Here is a 26,408-nt window from a genome sequence, read left to right on the forward strand (position 1 = left end):
ATTCATATTGCTGTTAAAGATCTGCTACTCTGCCAAAAACTTCGTCTTGATTTGGACCTCCTTCAGTACTTTCTGATTTTTCAAAAACATTGTTTTCACTTTCGAAATAACTTTTCTGTGAATATTTTTTCAACTTTTTTTTTTTTAAGCGTTTTTCCTCTTGTGTATTTCTTTGCTGCAAAAACTATTTGCTGCAATGACACACTATATTTTCTTACAGCGTTTTTCAATATTGCGTCTTTGCGTATTTCAACAGCTTCACGAGCTCGTTTTTGTCGGAGAACATAATTTTTCTCTTGATTCCTTTAGACAAACTACATATTCGTTTGTCAAAATTGTCTTCAAGGTGTCTTCAATTGCCCACCAAAACTTTCTGAACTCAGTTTAGAAATATCAGCCATTGCTTAATTAGTTATTGTCACAGAAAAACATGAAACAAAAAGTTTTTGGAACTGTGGAATATTTTTACTCGAAAACAATTACTTTGATAGCAGACGATAAATAACCTTGAACAGTGGTGGAGCGAGGGGGGGGGGGTGAAAAACCCCTATAGCCACTGGTTTTAACATGAATGCAACTTTTAATACAGTAGCTTATGCATATGAAAGGGCTGTTTTGATCAAAAAAAAAAACCTTCATAGGGTATTTTTGATCAAAAAATCCCCTTCATAAGGTATTTTTCATCAAAAAACCCCCTACAGAAGGTATTGCTGGCTGCACTGGTGACCTTGAAAAATATTGATTTACACAAAAGATTTTACACTTTAAAATCGTTTGGTTTCATTAAGAGTTATTAATTCTTGTACAATTTGTAGTAACCAGAATAATAAACAAAAATGCCAGACACATCTCCCGTTAAAATTGCGGGAAAAGCCAGGGCGGCATTTATGACATAACTATTACATTAATTGGCTTTCTAAGGCCCAAAAATTTCAGTTCAAAACTAAAATTAAATTTATAGGTACGCACGTTGCGAAAAACGTAATGAGCAAGTGAACCAAAATGGCCGCTATCTTTGATGGCCTGTAAAATTATTTCGCGCAGGATTCAACATGTCTACCCAAGATATTCTCACATTAGAACACCTACAGATCAAGATTCTAAAGAGAAAATTTCTGGACCTAAAAATTTTTACGGGCATACATTGTGGGGCCTGGAATATATTCCCTTATTCTGGTTTCCTTCCACTTTCGTTAACACGAGAAAGCTTATCTGTGTACAAACTAAATGTTCTATTGCTTTTCTTCTGTTGTCACTCTCTTTTTGAGTTTTTTTAGGAAAAATTCCTATATTTGTTAATGCTGAGGTTCACAACTTTCCGGTCATTGTGAGAGGTTTCAATGGTCTTTCCCAGAGGTAATTTAACATTAGTTATATATGGGGAAAAATTGGTGCCTCAGAAAAGTGGACGTTAATGGAGGTGGTCGCTCATAGGAGTTTCACTGTAATAATTTAATGAGCTCATTGTCTTTCATGTTTCCCCTGATTAAAAAAAAAAAAAAAAACTTGGATGGAAGAGGCTTGAGTTCTTTTAGTTACTGATTTTTTTAAATGTTTTCGTTGATTATTGGAAAATTTATTCAAACATGTGTCAGAAATACTCATTAAATGTTGGGTTAACAGATTGTGTGAACTAATAAGTAATCGAAATGTATTGTTTTTCGAAATTCTTTTCAATAAAAATGTTATGGTAATAAGTACAAACAGTTGGTTTCAATTTATTACTGCAAAGTAACGTAAGGTAAACACTTTTACATTATTAATATTTCTTCTGTTTTTTTTTTTTTTTTTGGTGGCAAGTTTTTTGCATTTTTGGGAAGTGAGGCTGGCAGGTGTCTACTTGATTAATTCTTAGAGCCCAGATTATATAAAAATGCATGTGTGCAATGGCATAGTTTTGCTTCCTCGGACATTGGTGCATATAAATACATAAAAACGATTTTTTTTTCTAATAAGTGTATGTTACTACTTTTTTTTTCACTTACTTTTAGATTCAAAACAGGAATTTTTTTCTAATTTGAAAAGAGTTAAAAGCAAATGTTTTGTTTTTCACAAAGAGCAAAACTTTGGGCAACCCATGGAAAGCCATTCCTGTTAAATAAATAATGCCTGTTCTAGTAGCTGCGAGAGAAGGGAAATAAAAAGATTTCTGATAATTAAAGTAATAACTGAGCATAGCAAGTTGTTTCAATATTTCTCTCATTCGGAAGAAGAGTGCTACAATACGAAGAAATGAAATTTATCAGAAGAAGTGTTTGAAATTGAACTCTTCAGGCAATTTGCCTTAAGAAAAGCAAGTTTGCTGTTCTCTCCAGTGGTAAACATTAGAACAAAAAATCTGTCATTATTTTCCAAGGAAGATAACGTTCTTTGAAGGCCTTTAAGCGAAAAAAAAAAAAGAAAATTAAAAATTTCGTATTAAGACACTTTTTTTCCCAAGAACAATATGTATTTGTTGCCTCAATAATGAAATGCAAAAATTAAAAAAGGAGAGCATTTTTTTATAATTCAAATGAAACAACTTCTTTGTGCAAATGAAACAATTATTAGTGCATATTCTTTAATTTTTAGTGCATATTCTTCAACTTTTAGTGCACGTTCTTTAATTTTTAGTACATATTCTTCAATTTTTAATGCTTGTTCTTTAATTTTTATTGCATATTTTAGTTATTTTTAGTGTATTTACAAGCATATTTTAATGATTTTTTTGTGCATATAATCCAATCTCTATTAATTACAATTTTCAACTGTTATGTAAATGTTGTGATATACAACAAAAATTGCAAACTTGTACACTGAAGTATTTTTGCTTTTTAAGTGTAGTGGAACTGACTGGAGATGTCACACCAGATGCTGTTGCTATTGCAAATGCTGACATAATCGTCACCACACCAGAAAAGTGGGATGGAGTCAGCCGTAGCTGGCAGACACGAAATTATGTGAAAGCGGTATCACTAATTGTCATAGATGAAATACATTTGCTAGGTTAGTTTATTGCTTTTATTTTGAATAAATGTCAATAAAATGATGTGCTGTAGCCAATTTATATTTTTCTTAAAAAGATAAGCATTAGTTCACGACTATCAGGAAAAGTCTTGAGTACAGCGACTCCCGCACTTTTTGCATAGTCGGCCTGGCCGTTTACTTTAATTATTTCGCCTTTATTTTACAAGTTATAGCAGAATATGCAATTATTTACTTCTATAGCGTCAGCTTTAAAGGGCTGGTCTAAAATTGGGAAAATGTTCACGTTTTCAAGTGTTTTTTTTTCCCAAGAATTGTTTGGGAAATATTTCTGGTCATCCCCCTAAATTTTTAATCTCATTTTTTGTACTAAGTTTCTCGAATTATATGCGAGCATATGGGGTAATTAAATGAAATTTATTCTTATTTTACAATGGTTTTATTTATATGTTTAACATTTGAAAAATATTTGTAGGTGAGGATCGAGGACCTGTATTAGAAGTTATTGTTTCTCGTACAAACTTTATATCTGCACACACAGCGCGCAATCTTAGAGTTGTTGGCCTGTCAACAGCTTTAGCCAATGCCACTGATATTGCCAACTGGTTGAATATTAAACAGGTAATGCTGTAAATGAAGCTTCTTTGTACTTTCACCTAGTGGTTGTTTTTCTTCATAAATTTAATGGCTAGATAGTGTTGATGTCTAACAAATAAGTCATGTCGTAAGAATGTTTTAGTTAATTCAAAAATACCTTGTTTTGGGGTTATGACTTTCATTTAAATCAAGTATGTACAAATTACATTTCAGTTGCAAATTATGTACTATAAAACTGACTAAAGTTGCAAAAGTGAACTTCTAGTTTTGTCTGTCACACTGTTTGTCATTATGTGCAAGTTTTGATAGATTGTATTTTTTAAATTTATATATTGTTACACATTTGTAGCAGCTTCAAATTGAATGACGACACATTTCTTCTTTGAATGACGACACATTTCTTGAGAAAAGCATGTGAGATTTATTTACAGCTATGTACAGGAAACGTAGTTACAACTGCTTAATCAATAATCAGGAATTAAGCAAATATCAGTTAACACCGTAAACTCAATGATGGCACACGTATTTACATCCAAATATGCAAAAACACAACTCAAAGGCTTCACAAAACAGAGCTAATACATGCTCTCCAGCGCACTGCTGATACGATTCACAAGCAAAAACTAACTCTCTCATTCAAATGCCACATGCCTTTTATACTGCTTTGGAAAGTTCGACGAAATTCAACAACTGTCTCATATTTTCTTTTTATTCCATTCACCAGGGTTCGTACGGGTCATGGAAATCCTGGAAAGTCATGGGGAAAAAAAAGCAAATTTCAGACCTGGAAAAGTCATGGAAAATTGAAATTTTCATTCATAGTCATGGAAATTCATTTAAAGTCATGGAAAAAAAACTCCAGGGCAAAGAGAAAGTAACAGTGGCTAAAAGAGCATAAGAAATCTTGAACGAGTTCACAGTATTGCACATAAAAGCTATTGAAACTGGAAAAAAGAGCTTTCCCAAAAGCAAATCTGAGTTTTGAAATCTCATTGCATCCACTTCTGTAGCAGCCATTCATCTTTTTTTGCAATGTAATTTTACTGCTTGGAAATCACTCATTTTGTATTTACCATTATTTTTAACATTTCTTATATTTTATTTTCTGGAGTAGCGAACTTGCACGTTCTTGATTTTGCCACGCCCACTGAAAAGACGCATTTCAATTGCATCCGATATTGTTTCCATCACTCATAAGAGCTTTTATTAAATTTATCAGAGTTTATCTTAATTTGGCTGACGGTTTTAGAAAATAAAGATCTTTAGTCAGGCGATAGAGAATACAGAAATAGGGGAATTCTTATACTCTTCTAAAACAGTGGTGCTCAACATACAGCCTGCAAAACTAATCCATGCAACCAACTGCTATGTTCAATGTCAGGAATCAAATGCTATGTTCTGGAATTTCTGAACCTATTAATTTATATGCATTTGAAAATGTTCAAATAAGTAACAAGTATATTTGAATCAAAAATTAAAACTATTCACTACTGAATGGTTAAAAAAAAAAAAAAAATTCCTGGTTTAGAAACATGAATCTACTAAAGAATGCAACTTTTGTTTAAGGAACCAAAAAACTGTCAAGTTATGTGGATGATTGAATGCACTGTTGACACTAAAATGCAATATTTGAAGCAAATTTATTGGAACTTAGTAATGACTCATTCAACCTTTGTCCCATTTATTATCATTCTGCCCGTTTATAAAAAAATTATTAGATATTTCAGCATGATTATAGTCCATTCACTGTATTTTTACTGTACTAAAATTTATATGATGAAGACAAATGAGAATAGCTTCGTTTTTTTTACACTGATATTTTTTCAATCACAAGTAAATGCTTCGATGCGACAGTGAGTGGCATTCACGTAGAAGTTTTGCTAATGCTCATTGCGAAAACAAAATGGTAAATTTGATATTAAATATTACTATTCTCTTCATATGAAGCAGTGAGAAGCAAAGGGATGTAAGTGGCAAATTTAAAAATTAGGAGGTAACTAGTACAAATAGTAGGGGAACCTCTCCTCTGTCTTGGGACGAGGGATAGTACTAGTAGCCCTGGTAGGTGCTGCTGTACAGCATGATTTAGGGGGAAAATTCATTGAAAGCCTACCTATAGGACGTTTTCTTTATACGCGTTTTACTCGAAACTTGAAAAGTCCACTTACATCCCTTTGCCTCTCACTGCCTCATATAACAAGGTCATGAAAATTTTTTATGAAGTCATGAAAAGGTCTTGGAAAAGTCATGGAATTTTTTTATCTAAATAGAGTATGAACCCTGATTCACAAATCTTATCATTCAGAAATGGGGGGACCTTGTACTTCAGTCGAATGTTAGGGGGTTGTATGTAGATTACAAGAAACTATTTGCAGGTTACGTCACTACGACAATTTTAGATGAAAGATAACGGAATAAATGCCTAATTTAGCCAGATTGCAACAAATTGATCACAAAAATAATTACTATATACGGGTTCCTATTCCTATCCAAATGAACGTAGAACAATAATAGTCGGTTAAGATGAACCGTTACCCGCTACCTACCATCCAATATCCACAAAATCAACCATAATGGCGGTGGTGGTTTGTCGGTCTGGGCAGACATCATGTTGGATGGCCGCACACCCCTCCTTGTCTTTGAGAGAGGCTCTGTGAAGTTGCGAGGTATAGGGATGTGGCCTTGGAACCCTCTGCTCACCTCTTGAGGGGGGCACTGCTAGCCCTGAGTTAATTTTAATAGATGTTAACGCAAGTCTATATGGAGCTCTTCTGGTCGACAAATTTCTGAAAGGGAAGATATTCCCTGGATGGATTGACCAAGCAGATCTCTAGACTCCAAACCTATAGAGCATTTCTGGGACGTTCTCGGTAGGGCAATCGCAACTCGCAACACCCCTCCAGGGACCCTCCATAGCCTGAGAACAACGTTAATGAACGAGTGGAAACAATTGCCCTAGGATCCCATAAATTGCTTCATTTCAAGTATGGAGTCACACTGTGAGGCCTATATGTCTCTTAGAGGGGACTATACCACCTACTGGCCCATTTTTTTGTTCAATTTTACAACCGCTGTTTCATACCATCCGACTCTAACGAGTGTTTTTTTTATGATCATGCGTGTGTATTTTAAATTTTTGGTAATTATTTGTTTTGTATGGTTTCAATGTATGTACATACCAAATTTCATTAAAATCGGTCCAGTAGTTCTGGAGATAATAGACCGAATCTAAAAATTCTCTTAAGTTCTTATACCAGTGTATATATATATTTATTTATTTATTTATTTTTTGATACTCTTTTTCAGGTTGGGTTATATAATTTCCGTTCTTCTGTGCGTCCTGTGCAACTTGAGATTCATGTTTCTGGTTACCATGGAAAACATTATTGTCCACGCATGGCCTTGATGAACAAACCTACATATCAAGGTAGCTGTAAAAATGTTTATTTGTCCTTATTAGTAGTTGATATGCCCATAATATACAGATGATATTGATACGAGTAAATTAAAGAAAAACATACTAAACTAAAAAAAGGGAACTGAGTATTAAAAGAAATTTCAAATGAAATTTTCCCCAAAAAGTAATAAAAGTGAGTTCAAATATTTGAAAATCAAGTTAAAATATTCAAACAATAATCAACAATTTCAGGTTTGGAGTTAGTACCAATAGAAAAAACTAAAGAAAAATAATTGAATGTGGTAAGAAGCAGAATTTTAGTTGGTCTATTACACAACCTTTTCAAATAGCTCTTGGGACTTGTTTACAATTGCTACAATAGAGATATTTTGAAAATATTTGGGGAAATTAATGAATTTTTTAAAAATATATTTTTAAACCAACATTGAAGATTAATGATAAAGTAAACAAAATTTTTTGCTTAATTCAACTGTTTCTAACGCTGTTTATTATGTTTGGACTGAATTGATTCTCAGAGTCTTTTTCTTCTCCCAGCTATTAAGACCCATTCTCCTGACAAACCGGCTTTAGTTTTTGTTTCGTCAAGGCGTCAGACACGTTTGACTGCATTAGATTTGACTGCTTATTTAGTCACGGAAGATGATCCTCAACAATGGGTGCATATGTCTGAACGTGAAGTATGCTCTTTATTTATTTATTTCATATTATTGCAAATAAGAACTACATATTGTATTGGTATGTCAAGATGCTAGAATTAATTTGCGAAAGAAAATTAAAGTTTTTCTAATAAAATGATTCCTATCTTTGGGAGTTTTATTCACCTTGCCCATGCATGTATAGTAATGGCAGGAAAAGACTTTTCAAGATTGATTTTTATATTTAAAAAAAAAAATGAAAGAGGACAAAAGAGAAGTTATAGAAAGTTGATATTTTGTATAAGGACTAGCTGTACACACACAGCTATGCTCATGCTGTAAAGTTTCAAAAGAAACTCTTTGAGTAAATGTAAATTACCCTTCCCACTCCAAAATAAAAGGAAAGATTCGTTTCGCTAATTAAAATGTGCACACATAATTTTACCTAAGCTCCAATCATTTCATTCTAATCACTTAAACTTTTGTTTGCTTTTTTTTTTTTTTTTTTTCAAAAATGTCATTCTGTTACACATGGAATTGCTCTGAATTAAAAGGTATTGTTTTTCTCGTTCAGCATAACAAGGCTATGGGTTGCTATAAAATAAAATACTTTTAAGAAATTAAAATGAGAAAGAAGAAACAAAGAAGCTAAAAGATGCAACCATGGCAACACAAAATAAAATGTTAATAACTTGAGATTTCCTAAATCCAGGTTAAAGCGCTCTTAACTTTTTTCTGATTGAGATGGAAGTTTGGATCTCGACCCTAGGTCAAGTTAGATCTGGAGTAAAAAAAAGTGTCTCTTTACAGTGATGTCAAAAAGAGAACTGCAGAACAGTTTGTTGACTTTTTATTGATGGTTTGATTATTGATTTTTCACCCCGATATTCCAGAACTTATGTGAAAATTGGATCTAGAATTGCAACAAAAAAGGAACTATGTATACTATTTGAAATTTTTCAACCCAGTCTGCAAACCTTTTGTGGGCTTTAAAGAAACAAACTGAAAATTTCATCGAAATCCGTCAGGTAGTTCTCCAGTTTTACGCATTCAAACACACAGATGCCTTTTGGAGACTTCATTTTATACTATGTAGAGATATGTAATGGTTTCTATACTCAAATATCTGAAAGTTAAACCCCAAAGTTTAAAATTCCTATGATAAAGTGCAAATATATACGCAAGAATGTCAAACCCACAACAATGGGTTGAACAATACTTAAATTAGTCTGTCTCTACATATTATTTTAGTAGTAATTGATTATGCAATAAAATTATGTATAGTTTCCTAATAATTATCCTTTTGCTTTTGAATTGTATAAGGGTGTTAGAGATGCTATTTTGATAACATGCAAGTTTGTTGTGCACTGCAGGGCTGCTGCTGCCCTTACCATGGTATTAATTTACATAGATTTATGTTCTTTGTTTTAGATGCAGTCAGTTATCCAGTTAATCAGAGACCAAAACCTAAAATTGACCATAGCATTTGGTATTGGACTTCATCATGCTGGTTTGCATGAGAGAGATCGTAAATTAGTGGAGGAATTGTTTCTTCATCAGAAGATTCAGGTATAAATCGTATCGATAATAATTGAAATTTGAGCTTACCTCCCTATAGTACTGAACATTTTAATACAATTTCTAACTTCAACTTTTCTATAGTTTTAAATATGCTGCTGTCAAACTTGATTATAACAGCACTACTTTTAATTCAAATTTGTTGCAAGCAGTGTGGTAGCCAGAAAAGATATAGTTGAGGGGGGGATACGGCTAGTTTTAGTGTTTTAGGCTCTTTCTGTGGGAAAATTTCTGAGTTTCAAAGAGTGATACATCTCCAAATCCCCCCCCCCCTCTTTCCTTTTTGGATATGCCACTAGTTCTAAGGTTCATAAATCACTATTCCTAGCAGATTCAGATAGGAAATACTGTTAAATCACTTCCTTTTAAGTTCGTTTTTTAAATGGTGAAATTATCTCAGTTTTAACATTTTTTTCTGTCTTCATTTTTGATGCATAGTCCAGCTCAACATTGCTGACGCTCATCCTTGGTTAATGTTCACCACCCGATACTTGGTTGAAAGCTAGATAAGCATGGGTTGCTTTAATCAAGTGTAGGCAAAACAAGTTTTTTTGAATGAAGTGTAATTGTTTGTTACAATAAGAAATTAATTTCAATGGAACTCTGATGCCAAACGTCTTGGGGGGCATAATGCCCATTGGGACAAAGTATTGTTAAAATTAATTGAAGCAGTGTGAAGCAAACGGATGCAAGTGGACATTTTCAAGTTTTGAGTAAAACGACTTTAAAGACCAGATCCTAGGTAGACTTTCATTGAAATTTTTTCTAAATTACGCTTCACAGCAGCACCTACCAGGGCTACTAGTACAATCTCTTGTCCCAAGACAGAGGAGAGGTTCACCTACCATTTGTGCTGGTTATCTCCAAATTTTTAATTTAGCCACTTGCATCCCTTTGCTTCTCACTACCTCAATTGTTGTTTAAACATGGTAACTAAGATTTGTAATGAGACTAGGTTGAATATCATCATACTTGCCTCCTCTCTCAGATCATACTTTTTTTTTTCTTATTTGAGCAAAGGCAAGAAAGCCTTGTTTCAGTTTCGTGATTTGCAGGTCTAAAGTTTGAAAGCAACATCTTGTTTTGATTTAAGAAATCAGCTGAAGAAATAAAGCATTTTGATTTCTGCACGGACAAGTCAGATGTCTCATTGGACAGGCCATATCTTACCTAATCTCGGTTGTACCTCTTTTAGCCACCATTAGCCAGAGACTGCAGCACCTTCCCTATTGTTTATTTGAACTGCCATTTTGATAGTATTTTCCCATTTTGCTGAAAAGGCAACCGTGGTAGAAATTTTGTGTAGAAACGATATTAAAACAAATTTCTTTCAAACAAAGATTGTAGTTATGTCTAATAATTCTCAAAACACTCATCAGTGCTGGAGAGATTTTTTATTAATTTTATCAAACTTTGTGTCTAACTTTTCATTTCCTCATAGGTTCTCATAGCTACTGCTACCTTAGCGTGGGGAATCAACTTACCAGCTCACCTGGTTGTGATTAAGGGCACAGAATACTATGACGGAAAGGTTCATAGATATGTTGATTTTCCAATCACAGGTAAACAAAAATTGTGTTACTTCTTCTTACTTTTTAAACTTTTTAACACAATTTTCTGGGTTTCTGTTGCATCTTTTTCAACCTGAATCCCAAAGACACAGCCTCTTTATAAATCTGGGTCCTTTCTAGAAAACTAGTTCCATTTAGTGCATTGACTTCAATTTTTTGTGTCCTTTTCAATTTTGAGATATTCAATGTGGCGTAGCATGTCAGCAACAATTGATCTTTGCACCAAAAGGCAGTGAGAAGCAAATGGATGTAAGCGGACATTTTAAAGTTAGGAGTAAAACGCATTTAAAGTTCAGATCCTAGGTAGGCTTTGAAAACTTTTTTTAAATCATGTTGTATTTCAGCATCTGCTCAGGCTACTAGTACCATCTCTTGCCCTAAAACATAAGAGGGGTTCCCTTACCATTTTTGCTGGTTATGTCCAATATTTTTATTTTGGCACCTACATCCCTTTGCTTCTCACTGCCTCAATTATACTTCACCTTAATGTTAAAATCATTGTTTGAACATTTTGTTTTGAAGCTAAGTCTTCTAGAATGTTCTTAATTGATGCAAATTATGCATTAAGCTTCTCTGGAAATATAATGTGCATTATGTATGAGATTATTGCCTAATGTTAAAGTGATTACTAGGGCGGCTAAGTCAGAGGGAAAATCACCAACTCTTACTCTGACTCCAGAATTTTTAGAGGCTTTGACTCTGACTTTGCAACGCTTACATAGTTGCGTACTCTAAGAGAAGATGATTAACTCCAATTCTTGGAATTTTAAAGCCTTCGACTCCTGACTTTGACTCCTTTATCCCAAAATCAGTCCAACTCCTACTCTGCAGCCTTGTTGATTACTAATTTGTTATATTTTACTAATCAAAATCGATTTCTTGAATTGTAAGTAAGTGATAGATTTATAACTTATGCTTAAGGTGTGAACATGTAGTTCCAGAAAATATTTCCTCTTTATGAACATAACTGATTTTTCTGATGGAAATGCAAACATTTTACAAAGTCATAAACATGGCAAAGTCTTGAAATTTAAATCTTATACATATAAAATCTGAGTATCTATCTATCTATCTATGTCCAAGCTTCTTCTCCCGAACGACAGTGAACTGACCATCGAACCAGGTATCGATGGATTCGTCATCTTCCCGTCTTCATGTTTGGCTATTTAACATAATCCTCCGATAATAATTAGCGGAGATATCAATTAAAAATTATTAATTATGACTCTTAGATTTCAAAATAAAATCCATATTTTTCGAAGGCTTTCCTCCATTCAAATTATTATTCAGTGCTTCGACTCAACTTTCCGGATGAACGCTTTTATTAAAATTTACAGCGTGAAGAAAATCATTGAGATGAAAGATCTGTTGCCATTTCTTTTTCTCGAATATGAACAGGTAAAATTCTTGTTTTTGTTTTGAGGCTTTTCCTGTAATCAGGGGATTTAAATTGTTTACTTTTTTGGGGGGTTTTCCCCAATCTGCCGCAAAACTACACTGACTTTTTTTTTTTTGGTTCAAGCCTGAGTGTTGAACTCGCGTCACTTGACATAGCTTTTATTTTTGAGGTGGACCGTGCAAAGCCGGGCGACGCAGCTATCATACTTAAACATAATTCAATTACAATAACGTTGATGAGGTGTTTTGGCAAAAATATGTTTTACTGGTGTTTTGCAAACCTTGCTTTACGCGCATTTATTTATTCCTTAATGCGTTAGAAACTAGTGTCAGTGTACTACAAAAGCATCAACTGGACTGCTCTTACATTTTTTAGGTAACCCGTGCAACGCCGGGCACGCAGCTAGTTATATTAAATTAGTTGTAAATTGATTTAAACATTTATTCATTTTAACTTCACTTTTCAAAAACTTTGAATTTTTGGTCCCTGAAAAAGTATATGGCTCAATAACTTAAATAATGTTTTATCAGTCTGATTTTTTAATTGGTAAATGTAAAGACTTATGACATATTTTTTAATTCCAAAGCAAGCATATTCAAAACTAAAGCAGTTTTTTTCATTTGAAACTTGAGAGCAGCGTTTCTCGACCTTTTTTGACCTATGGACTGGCAAAAGCTTTTGAAAAATTTTTGCAGACAGGTGATGTTTTCCTCACTTTTTTTTGCAAAAAGAATTTAAAAAAGACTGGAAAGCTGTTAAAAACTTGTGAAATATTTTGCGAACACGTATGGGTTTTTTTTCTTTTCTTACAAAGTAATATTAATCATAAACTATTTAAATGTAAACACAAGTATTTATTGCAATAAATATAAATAAGTAAAAAAACATTTGCATTTTGTTGTTGTAAATAAGAAAATTATAAAAATATGTCACGGAATTCCCTCACAAAAAAAAAATCATATAGAATATAATTATTGTGGTTCTTTAGTAAGGAATTTTTTTTAAGGTAAACAACCAAAAATCTATGAGGACCGGCAAAATTTCTCTGCGGGCCTGTGCTGGGCAAACAGACTATCGATTGAGAATCACTACATTTGAGCATGGAGGCCCGTATGCAAAATTTGGGGGGGGGGGCTAGGCTCAGATATTTTCTGCATGGTTTAGCAGGATATTTTCCAATGCACATTTACATTTTTGTAACAAAAAAAAATATTATTACCAAGAAAGTTCTAATTTCCAGTGGGGGGGGGGGGCTAAAGCACCCACTTGCCTCCCCTCTCATATGGGCACCGATGCTTTTGAGAATGCATAACAAATAAGGAATTTAAAAGTGATGGTCATACGCTTTTATGTTTCTCTTCAAGCAAACTGATTGTAATTTAAGAATAGTTTTTGACATCTATTCAGAACTTTGCATTCTTCAAATGTCGTTTCACCCATTAAATCTTTTTTTTTTACATTTCCTGGTATAAAAGTTGCATTTGCATATAGTAGTGGAATATGACCAACTTTTGAATGATAACTAATAAAAAAAAAGTTTGCTACCATAGCTGATAATGCCACATGCTCTGATGGATTTAAGGAAGTTAGCATAGTAAAATGTCAACAAGCTTGGTTTCAAATATTTCAAGTTCAGTGCATGTAGCCAACCATAATCAATTGCTTTTATGTTCTCTCCTAAGATGTGATGCAAATGGCGGGCAGAGCTGGACGACCTCAGTTTGATACTACAGGAGTTGCAGTGGTTTTAGTTCAGGATATAAAAAAGAATTTCTACAAGAAATTCCTTCACGAACCCTTTCCGGTGGAATCTAGGTATGTATTATTCATTCTAATTTATCTTAAATAAATATACACAGGAAGTAATCTTTGTTAACTTCAAGTGATCATTATTTTAAAGTTGTAAACTACAAAGAAAAGCTTTATACCAAAATTTTTTTTTCTCTTGCTTATCACCAGTTAGTAAAATATGTCTTATGCAACTGTAGTTCCGTTTGCTAAATCTTCAGAGTATTTCATGATATGGGGATTATTTTTGTACTTCAGACTTCACAGTAGCTATTGAATTTGTGTGATATTCTGTAAGCAATTTTGAGAGTAAAACATATAGATTTGTAGTCATTTGTCACAGATGTATTTTGACATTCTAAAAGTAATTTTAAAAGAATAGGTAACCAGGGCCTGTGCTGGAGATTTCAAACTGTTATCCAGTAAATTAGCTAAATTTTAAAAGCCTAAGCCAAATTCATAAAGTTTTAGTCAAAGATTAAATTTTAATGCTGAAAACTTTTCTTTAGAAAACTTCAATCAGCAAACAAAGTATAATTTAATGAAGTATACACTGCAAACAGTTACCTGTACTTTAAATATGCAGCATACATTTAATAACAATACAAAAGGCATTAAGTTTTAGTTCTACAACCTGCATTTCTCACTGTGGGTAGGAACTCCAAATAAATTCTCAATTCGGCTGCTTTTTTTTTTATCTCGCAGATTTTTTAACAATCTTTTACATAAATTTGAGGATTGAGTTTTGTTTTTCAGGAGGAAATTTTGGAGAATTCTCTGTTTGCCAATACTTGCTCAAAATCAGTTTGTTTTGCCGATTTTATGATCTCATTGCATTTGGCAAGATGGCGAATGTGTGTGGGACCTGAGTAACTATTGTGCAAGTTAAGAAGTTATTACTGTTTGTTTGAAGCATGTTTTTAAATATTACTTTCTTTTAGTCTTATAGGTGTGTTGCCTGAACATTTGAATGCTGAAATAGTGGCAGGTACTGTCAGTACAAAGCAACAGTGTTTGGATTATCTAACTTGGACATATTTTTTCAGAAGACTTCTCCAAAATCCAATGTAAGTATTACAGTCTCTATCTCTTCCAATGTCATCTCAAAAGAGGCTATAAGAATAACAGATTAATTTGCCCCATGTTTATTATTAAAAGGTGATCTCAAATCAAACTATATCCAGCATTCTTTTAAAATTATGAAATACTGTATATACTCGCGTTTAAGTCAAGAAATTTAATAGAAAAAATGAGGTTAAAAGTTGAGGTGTCAACTTATACGTGGGGCAGAACTTCCCAAAATTTTTCCTGATCAATTCTTGGGAAAAAAAATCCGAAAACGGGAACATTTTCCCTATTTATCCAACGCTTTTAATCAGACTCTTTAGAAGTAAATACTTACACATTCTGCTATTATTTTACATGGTCTGATTGTGAAATCAAGGCTCAATAATTACAGTAAATGGCCGACTACGCAAAAAGTACAGAAATAGCCGTATTTGCGAATTTTCTCGATAGTTGCGAATTAATGCTCATATTTTTAAAAATAATGTATAATATGGCTGCAGTGTAAAATTTTAATGATATTTATTCAAAATAAAAGCAATAAGAAACAAAAATCGTAACAGCAAAATCGAACCCTTTACAAAAATCGCAATTGCAAAAGTGAACCCTTTTAGTGAAAAAGAATGATAATCGGACGTTATTTAGCACAAAAATGTTCACTGCATTTTGTTTTCCTCTTTTTTACAACATTTATGTTCAAAATTAGCGGCAAAACGTTCCCGATTTTTTCTGAAAGTAGGGCCTCGACTTATATGTGGGTTTTCGATTTTTTTCCAATTTTCCTTCTAATAGCAGGGGGGTTGACTTATACGTGAGTATATACAGTATATTTGTATGCAAATGGCAAAACTTGTTTAATCCAAAATTGTTAACTTGTCAGAAATTTAGAAAAACTGTTTTTAATGTTTTGATTGCAGTAGAGCATTTGAAACACATTTTAATTAAATTAAATCAAACGTTTACTTTTGTTCTGTCAAAGACTATACAATCACAGTATTTTATGAATTCCGTTTGTGTGAGCTTGCATTTGCTTCGTACAAAATGACGTAGTGTTTTCAATTACTTTTTCTTGCTTCTGTAACTACTTTCGGAAAGCAAATTGTGGTATACCAAAGAGAATTGACTGTTCTATGATCCTCCTAAGGAACGGTTACATTATGGCGAGATTTACCAAAAACAATATCAATTTTTTTTTTTTTTTTGGCAGCTTCCCTTGAACGAATAATTTCTCTCTGCCTAAGGTCATCTAGAAATACTCAAACAGTGAATTGTTGTGTTATTTCTGATTCATAGGAATAAACCCATGGTTTCTTCGCACATTTGATACTGTATAAGTGATTTAAGGCACCTGAGCTGATTTTTTTTTTTTTCCTGGCACCATTTTACTCAGGCAGCCTTTTGAGCTTGAGATAAATTGCGGGGGCCTATCAGGAAAACGCTTTTCACCTTTTAGTGATCGTGTAAAACTGAATGTACAAAGGTACTTGAAATGTTCAAAGATATTTCTATTTCATTGTATGTCACGTGACAATCAGAAGCAATTAGTTTCCTTATAGCTTTAATGTTTTCTGGAGTCACAGCACTTCTTAGTCGATCCTCTCTAACATTACTAGTGAGATCCATCCAACCAAGGGGAGAATTTTTTAAAGCAGTTGAAAATTGTAGCCTTTGATAGTGCTTCACTACCAAACATCAATTTCATTCTATCGCTGCACTGTTTTTGTGTCAAACCTTTTCAAACGGCATAAAAAAACATGGCTCTGAAATCCCTTTGATAAAACTCTATAATTACTTAAGGCTTATGATTTTCTAAAAATCTCAGTCAATAGAATTTCACAGCTTTTGATGATCTATAAATGCACATGACTACTTAAATGTTTACATTTTGATTAAAATCTTCTGTGCTGAAAGTATATGTGTTTTTATTGCCAAAATCTAAAAACTTAAGTACTTACTCTCTGACTAATTTTTTACTTGAAATCAGCCATTGAACTTTTATCCATTGTATTGCTTGCTGATTAAATTCAGAAGACTTCAGTGCAGGAAATATGGTGGTGAAAGTTCTGACAAATAAGTTAGAACCAGTTCAAGTAAAGTACATCAAGCAACACCCACATGCAAGTTTGCTGCAATACCTGCAGTGTCCTCTCCCCTCTTCACTCCCGTTTTATAATTTTTGGGAGAGCTAGCACTTAGTTGCTCCATTGTTGATCAACCTAGGTGAGCACTATTTTGGTTGTGTTCGATGAGAAACCGGTAGCTCACCGGTCGGTTGATCACATGACAAATGACGTCACCTCTAAAGCTCCATTAGCTGACGTCACTAGCTGTTACGTGATCAATCGACCGGTCACTACCAGTTGAGCTCGTCGACGTAAGCTTTGTTGTATTACTGTAGCCATTCAAAATTGGGATGTTCCTTTCAAATCTTGTTGTTTTCCCACAGCTATTATGGGTTAGAAGACGTCACTGGATCTCGCATCAATGCATATCTTTCCGGCCTCATTGATCGTTGTTTGAAACTGTTATCAGATGCTGGTTGTGTTACCATTGATCAGGTAATTTTTCAAGCACTTTTGAATTTTTTAAAAGTTTTTGTTATTGATGAAATACAGTGAAACCTGTGTGTAAGTTGACCCCCTGCAGTGCACTACTTTAGTGATCAACTTAAACAGGTGGTCAACTTACATAGTTTGATTTAGATGATAAGGACTAATTCCGTGCCTGAAAAAAGAGGTCACCTTAGACAAGTGGTCAACTTACAAGGGTGGTCAACTTTGCTGGTTTTACTGTATTTTGTTTCGATACTTATATTTATCTGAATTTATTAATAGTTGTTTGTTTGGAGTTATAAGCTGCATTTTAAGGGACATGTTATCTCTATGTGACTGAAGCTGTTAAATCCTTTTCAACTGAATTCATTTGAGTGAAATTTAATGTCAATATTTCTGTTATTGATTGTATGTTAAATGAATTTTGAATTTTTGTTATTGAAGTATTTCTGGAAATTTTTAATTACTTTCTTTCCCCCAGGATGAAAGATCCGTAAACCCTACCATTCTTGGAAAGATAACATCCTACTATTATCTTAATCATAAAACTGTGTTGGTTTTTACAAAGAAACTAGCGAAAGATATCAACTTGGAAAGTATGCTTCAAATCCTTTGTGATGCGCATGAATATGAAGAACTACCTGTGCGTCATAATGAAGATGCTATGAATAAGTACTTGTCTTTTTCTTCTTTCCATTGAGTATTTGTAAAAAATTCAATGATTTTTTTTTTTTTCCAATTGGGCTGTATAAGAGACCCACCTCGAGGCGTTTGGGCCATAACCAGACCTAGTGCGCTCCCCAACAATGCATCAGTCTTTGGTGTGTCACCATTAAGGCGCTGATGCATGTCGCAGTAGTGTTTTTGACGCCCAGTTTCCACCAGATGGAGGCACCAGGGCTCTCATTTGATGCGAAATTGCACAAGGAATTTAATTTAGCCGAGGGATATTCTAAGCCAAACGAATACCCAAGGGATTTTTTACATGCCGCATAATCATATGACATAGGTGCTGAAGATTTTCTGCATCTCGAAAATCCACCAAATGACCACCCAGGCGTAGAAGGTCAGCGCCTAACCATCATGCCACCAGCCGGCTCAATGAAATTTTGAATTGATTAATTTGAGTCCTTTTTTGAACTAGATTTTCCCCCTTTTTATACTAAGACTTTACAAACATGTTAAGCAGATTTTGCTATGATACTTATTCATAATTGTTTTGTTTATGAAGGTATTGACAAGTTAATACTCTTTTTTGTGGTATAAAACATTACTAGTTCTAGATTTTTGTTTCCTAATTTATTTATTATTTTAATTACTAAAATTACGGTTTTATGATTCTAGTTATTAAAATAATGTTTTTGCTGGTTTGCATTTTGATGTTGCCATCATTATTTGTGTTCATCTTTTGAAATCATCATTAATTTTTAAAAAAGGTGAACAGTGGGTCCAGGTTTTTTTTTATGTTAAGGAAAAAATTAGAAAAGTTAGAGATAAGCTTTTACCTCCTTCCCTCTCTCCCAATATTATCTAGAAATCCGAAATGGTGTACTTTTTAACTCCACAAATCTGCTTTAAAAAAAATTTAAATTGTTCTTCACCAAAATTGATACCACTTGCATTTGAAACCTAAATCTATTCTGCATTAAACATCAAACATCTTTTTAATTGTTCAAGTTTTAAACTGAAAACCAAACTTGCTTTACCTTTCTGGGTGATCCCAAAGTCAGGACCAACTTTAAAAATGAATAATTCGAAAATGAATAAAGATTAAAAGATGTGGTTGCACTAAACGTACAGAAAAGAAGCCAGGTTTTGTCTGGAAACAAACCAAAAATAGTTCTGTTGGCGACCAACAGATGGCGCTGTCTGATTTCTAATGTAGGATCATGCAAAACAACAAACGACATGAAAAGGAGCAATGGCAGCAGATAATGGTAGTCGAAGCTAATATGCATCAAAATGCTGTCAATAGTTGAGAAAGCCTGTTCAGTTGAACTGTATTATAAGAATTATGGAGAAATACGCACAAAACCCGGTTTCTTTTCCATTCATTCAGTGCAAAACGCATCTTTTATCTTCAATCGTTTTCAAATTATTCATTTTTAAAGTTGGTTCTGACTTTTGAATCACCTTGTAGATTTATACTTGAATTTTGTTCATTTAAGATTCAAATTTGTTGTATACATGGATTGTTATTATTATTATTTTTTTTTTGTGATAATCTTTAGTAAGAAATGAGTTTTTTCATATAATAAATTTGGCATCAATTCATTTCACTTATTATACACCCTCTCTAAATGTCCTGACAGAAATCAAAACATTTCATAACAATAATTCCTCCAAGCAGATTCAAATGGGATTTGCACTGAAACTTAAGACTTTTTTTTCTTAACAGTTTATCTTCTTCCCCACAGGGACCTTGCAGACATGAGTCGTCTTCCAGTGGAACCCTTCACTTTTGACAGTCCTCATACGAAGGCCAATCTGTTGTTCCAGGCTCACTTTGCTCGCCTTCAGCTACCCTGTGCTGATTACTACACTGATTTGAAATCAGTGATGGATCAGGCCATTCGAATTATTCAGGTTTGTAATTTCTATTAGCCTAGCTTACTGCACTGCTGCTAGTGATGTAAAATTCCCGGGTATTTATTTTTAGGGGTAAATACCCAGGGTATATACCCGGGTAAATACCCAAAACAGGTATTTACCCTGATATTTATTTTAAAAATTTATATTCAACTAAAATACTTTTCTGTATGTATTCCACTATGCATTTTTATACAAACCATATGCAAAACAATAAATTTTTACCCAAAAATTGTATTTCAACCTCATATTTAAAGAATTATTGTGTGAAACACAACTTAGCGATCTAATATGATATTCACATTTAATGTGTTGGAGATGCCTAATCAATGTTGATAACCGAATTTCAGATATAAAAAGCCATTCTACAAAAACTAAAAAGGTTAACTGGTTACAAAAAAAAAAGCAAACATCAATTGAGGCAGTGAGAAGCAAAGGGATGTAAGTGAACATTTTCAAGTTTTGAGTAAAACGCGTTTAAAGATAACATCCTAGGTAGACTTTCATTGAAATTTTTTTCTAAATCTTTTCTTCAATTAAAAAAATTATAATGATAAATTAATTTTTTAGATTTTTAATGTTTCATTTTGCGGTTTAGGTTTAAAAAAAAAATCATCACCTTTTCATACCACCTAAATGTTTTTGCAAAATACGCAATTACTAGGGAATTTACCCTGCCTTCGGATAAATATCAAAAAAATATTTACCTTCCCACCCTACATCACTAATTGCGTGTATTAAAAATAGTTTGAATAAATTTTCATCATGAAGTATTGGGGAGCAAATACAAATGAGCAAGGCAACAGAAAACAATATTTTAACTTTTTTTTTTTTTTGCTTATTAATGTGAAAATTGTTTCTATACTTGCCACGTTATCACTTAAACAGCAATAAAATAAATAAATAACATCATAGTCTTAATAACTTCTCAGTTTATTCTTCCAAACATCCCTCATGCTTCCTTTTTTTTTTCCTTTTGGATATGACTAACCTAGATTGTGATTTTGAAATCCTGAAGTTCATCATTGAATTGCTTATACTTCTCCAATTATGACATTGAAAAGAAAGATTCTTTGGTTCACGATATGTTTCTTTTATAACTTCATCAAGTCTTTCAATAAAAAATATTATAAACTATATAATACATATGTATGTATCTGTTTTACCAATTATTTCATATTTAGATTTTTTTTTTTAATTCCCCATTCACTTTTTGCATTTTTTTGTAAAATACACAGTTTTTGGATATTTACCCAGGCCTTGGGTAAATACCCGGATAAATACCCAAAAAATATTTACCTACCCGCTGGGTATTTACCCGGTTCACATCACTGACTGCTGCCAACTGTATCGATTTGTTCCGAAGACCCTTAAACTTCCTAATGAAGTCAATTTTCATTAAAGCCCCCATTCCACAAAAGTGGGATTTTTCCGTGTTTGGAATTTCAGGGAAAATCCTTATGGGAAAACGATTGCAAAAACGAAACCTTTTCATGTATGCTTACGAAAATTGTGTAAGTCCAATCGTTTTTGAAACATATTTATTTCATTTTCCTTCTTTTTAAAACTTTCATTTCCCAAAAAAATGTGGTAAAACGTTGCCGATTTTGCTCTGAATTTCTTAAAAGTTTTACCAACTGCAAGAAATGTTTATTATCACTTATAAGATAAGAGAAACTTATGTCTCTTCTCAAAATATATATATATATATATATATTACACATAAAAGTTGTGGAGTTTTTTTCTTTTTCAAAATAATAAAAATAAAAATCTCAATTTCCAAATTTTGGGTCCATTCTGAACACCAAACTTCGGATCCTGTTTCTCCTATGCATGGTTAACATTTAAAAAAAATCTTATATTTTAAAAATCCCTTTTACACTCAAACTTTTGTCCTTAAATTTATTCATGCAAGTTTCCCTAATTTTACGCACAATTCTCCCTAATTTTCATCTTTCAATGTTGGCCGCTACCTCATAGCAGGAATGAGTAAATGGAGGGAGAAAATCCAATCATTGGCTTAGCAAAAGATGAGGCAAAGACCGCAAGTCACGTGACTCAACAACGACAAATGGTTGACACGTTTTGCGTGAAACTAGTGAAGAAGTCTGATTTCTTCCTATGCTTTGCTTTAAAATCTGTCACGTGACTTGGGGTCTTTGCTTCACAAATGAAAGTCTTCCCTCCCTCCATTTTATCTTTTCTCAATGGCCCCTACATAACGCATAGATAAATACGTATATACTGCGCTTATATAAATTAGAATTTTATTTTTTCCATTCTTACTGTTCATTAAAATAGATGTCATAGAGCAATAATAATCTTTTTTACTTCTTATGGAAAATCTAATGGTGTGAATATTCAATTGTATGCAATTATTTGAAACTTGGAAATTTCCGATTATTTTTCTTCGAGACTTGAAAATTTTACAATACATATGACTAAAACATACTTGTGATTTAATTGTAGGCTATGATAGATGTCTCTGCTGATAAAGGCTGGCTTGTCCCTACACTTTATTCAATGAATCTGCTGCAGATGGTGTTGCAGGGCCGGTGGCATGATGATAATGCCATTCTTACCTTACCGCATTTAGATCGGTACCATTTATCACAACTCAGGTAGTTATGTTTGTTTTGTATTTTGATCTTAAAGTTTGCAGTGTATATCGTAATTTTATCATAAACTTTGAACCAAAACTTAAGAAAGAAATTGTAAAATGTAATAATGAGTAAAATATTATTGAATTGGTGGAAATCAGCTGGAAATTCAAGGATATTAATAAAGGTAGTAAACACTAGAAGGCAATCTTGTGTGTTGTTCAAAAAAAAATGGCATCCTCTGCAAGTCGTGGAAAGCCAGGGTTCGAAAATATCATGATATTTTTGAAAGTATCCAATATTTTGATATATGGGATATTTTGATATATATTCAATCAGTGCAAACTTAAGTCATTAAATAGTTACTGCTTCTTCAAATTACTGTTGTTTATTTTATGTTATTGTTATAATTCATGCATTTTTGTTTTCATTATTTATATTAATAAATATACATTTTGTATAAAAATTTACGTACTTTGAATGGCATTTAAGTACAAATGATATTTACAATCATTTGTAGAATGTGATAGTTTGATCTATTCGAAATCAGTTATTGCATCAGTGATACATTTCTATTATCTTAATTCAATTGATTAATCATTAGATGCTTTACTCATTTTTTTTTGGTTAACTGCTTTTACTAATTTTATACAGTTCAGAAATAAAAAATATGCATTAGTCAGTACACATCCATAGGACATTTTTTTTTCTGACCAATTAAAATTGTTTCATTACAAATAATTTTATGAATAGAAAATAAATAAGGAATACTATATTAATGATGCATTAATATGTTATATGTATACATTACTTTTTATAGTTTTTAATAATAAAAGATTAATATTAATATGATTAATACATTTAATTTTTATATCACAAATGTCGTACTTCGAAAAAATAAATATCGAAAATATCGTGATATTTTCAAAATAAATATTGGGTATATATTGTGATATATATCATGATATATATATCAACCATGGGCGCCCATATGCAAAATTGTAAGGGGGGGCTCAGATATTTTGACCATGGTTTAGCAGGATATTTTCCCCATGGAGGCAGATTTCAGGACAGATTAGAGTCATTAAAATTTGACATTTTTAATTACTTATTCATTATTGGCTGGAGAAGAAATATTTTTATATTTTTCCAAAGAAAAAAGTATTGAAAGCAAGGAAGTTCTAATTTCTAAGGGGGGTTCGACCCCCCCTTGCCCCCCTATATGGGCCGATCAACCGATATATATCAGCGAACCCTGTGGAAAGCTATTATCTGGATGAAAGTATTGGATTTGAAAAGTCTTAGTGCAGTAGATACTCTGTTCCTGGTACTTGTGGTACTTGAATGTAATTAATTGTCAAATGGTACTATGTATTAATATACTGCCGTAGACAGGTAAAGGGCAATAACTGCAAATTTTTCTTTTTGCATTTTTGTCAACTATGTATGTTAACTTTATGGTGCATAAGCTTGATTATTTGGCTTCCATTGAAAAAAATATCTAATTCCGGCATTCCTCTATTTTAGCGTTGAATTCAAAATGCGTTTCTATAAATATCTAGAAAACTCATTTCTGCAGATGCTGCTGTTTACCTGCCCATGGCAGTAATGCATTTGTTGGTTCTTAACCCCTGAAAATGTGAAGGGTTTTTTTTTGGGGGGGGGGCAGAAAATAAGTTTTGACGATTTCAGTTAGGAAGGAGGATGACTCGAGAGCAGGAGTGGAAAAATTATTGAAAGAATTACTTTACAAACAAATTATAAATGATCTGATTACATTCATCACTGAAACTTTCTGATAAATTGGTTTAGATTCAAAATCATCAGAGTCACTCATTATCAAATAACTTTTTCCAAACAGATGACAAAAAAATCATAGTTGACTGTTTACTTATATGATATTTAATGCAATAAAAATGGTTCTAAAAACTTTTCCACACCAAACAACTGCTTTATAACAAAATATATTAAGAGTCTCTATGCTTTGTTTATACAGATTTTGTATTTTTTCTGATGGTTCTAATGTTTTGGTAACCATATATATTAATGAAAAAAATAGGACAAACATACCTAAAATGCATGCCCATTGGAATTGTCAAAAGAGAAAAATATATATATAGCGCATTAGGGCTATTCCACGGAAAACAGTAATTTCAACCCACACGTGAAGCTTCATACATTTATTAAAAATAATAATTTAAATGGGTAATGAACAAAATTTTGTTGCTTAAGAAATCACAAACGTGTGTGTTTTCTGAAACAAAAATTTTCATCATTATCTTTTTAAATTATTTCTTGTTTATGAAATACAGTCAAACCTCGTTATCGCGACACCCGGATTTCACGACACTCCGGATGTCATGTCACTTTTCAAAGTTCCAAACTTATGCCATATAATTTTAATGTTAAGTGGCTCCGGAATTTTAAACGGGTTTTTCGGGGAACTACGGTTACGACAACGCTTTGAGCTGTGCAGACTGGATCAAATATTTCTTTGTAATTGAAAAATTTTCAGTAAAATAATGAAGACATCTGGAAATGTTTGTTGTAGGAACTTCGAACTCTGACAAGAGATTTGACCAGGCATGACACCTAAAAAACGATGGGGGACGAGTAGATAAGTTCTGAAAGGTACAGGTTTCAGACTTTGACAAGAGGGACAATAGAGAGGAATTAAAAGCAGGTGGATTGTAATACTGGACTAGAAGAGAAAGACCATAGCTACGTTGAGCTGTAGGTGGTCACAACAAGCTTCTCCCATGAGAGAAAAAGAGATAAGGGGCTCCTCATTAGATTGAAAAGGGATACACAACTCTTAAAGTGGATAAAAGGATTAGAAAGGGTTTTTTCACCTTCAAAAGGTGGGGCTAGGCCCTCAAAGTCTAATCAAATTGCGGACAAAAGTGAAGAATTTTGAATTGGTTTCTTTCTTGCTGGTAATTTCGTGGAAGAAGAAATGCAACAAATGTTATTCAAAAATTTATGAAACATTTTATTGGAAAGTATTGTAGAAAATGGAAAAAAAAGGAACAAAAATTAATAATAAGAGGGGTTTTTTTTTTGTTTTTAAAAACATAAACAGCATTAATTTATTAATTAAACCTAATTTTATGGTTAACTAATGATTGATTATGAATTTTTTGAACTATTCCGGTTATAACATCGCTTCGGCTATGATGACACTTTGTTGACAGTCCCAAAGGTGTCGTGATAACGAGGTTCAACTGTATAGTAGCCGTCACATGCGGAACCAAATGACCGTTTTCAGAGGAATGGCAACATAAATAATTTTTTTAACGGTTTAAATTATAATTTCTCAACAAATGAGATATGTTTCCATTCCTTTGGAACCTTAGCTTTCAAAACCCAGAATTTGTTTTGTCATTGCTAAATTAATAGAGTAAAAATATTAAGTAATGCATACAGCAAACTACAGAAGTTGACTTTGGATGTCCCGTACATGACACATGCAAATGAATTAATTGTTAATTAACAATGTTATTTAATAAGAAGAATACTGTGTCAGGAGAATCTTTGTATTTAATGTAGAGTAAAATATGTGCTAACTCCTTTTTAGTTAAAATATTAAGAGCTATATCAAAATGTTGGTAAAATTATCAAGTAGAGTTATCCTGCATCCTGCATGTGATGG

General features: G+C 32.8%; 1 protein-coding gene across 1 annotated transcript in view; it reads left to right on the forward strand.

The window, feature by feature from the left end:
• Positions 1-26,408, forward strand: part of LOC129224039 (activating signal cointegrator 1 complex subunit 3-like) — a 108,629-nt gene that overhangs the window by 70,498 nt on the left and 11,723 nt on the right. The window contains exons 24-35 of the mRNA XM_054858436.1: positions 2,819-2,985; positions 3,440-3,585; positions 6,868-6,988; positions 7,514-7,656; positions 9,046-9,183; positions 10,634-10,754; positions 13,845-13,977; positions 14,892-15,017; positions 17,462-17,573; positions 18,049-18,239; positions 19,985-20,153; positions 22,626-22,777. Coding sequence (XP_054714411.1) covers positions 2,819-2,985; positions 3,440-3,585; positions 6,868-6,988; positions 7,514-7,656; positions 9,046-9,183; positions 10,634-10,754; positions 13,845-13,977; positions 14,892-15,017; positions 17,462-17,573; positions 18,049-18,239; positions 19,985-20,153; positions 22,626-22,777 — 1,719 coding nt within the window. The remainder of the gene's footprint in view (positions 1-2,818; positions 2,986-3,439; positions 3,586-6,867; positions 6,989-7,513; positions 7,657-9,045; positions 9,184-10,633; positions 10,755-13,844; positions 13,978-14,891; positions 15,018-17,461; positions 17,574-18,048; positions 18,240-19,984; positions 20,154-22,625; positions 22,778-26,408) is intronic.

This window comes from Uloborus diversus, chromosome 6 (genome assembly GCF_026930045.1).
Source record: "Uloborus diversus isolate 005 chromosome 6, Udiv.v.3.1, whole genome shotgun sequence".
In the NCBI taxonomy this organism is placed as follows: domain Eukaryota; kingdom Metazoa; phylum Arthropoda; class Arachnida; order Araneae; family Uloboridae; genus Uloborus; species Uloborus diversus.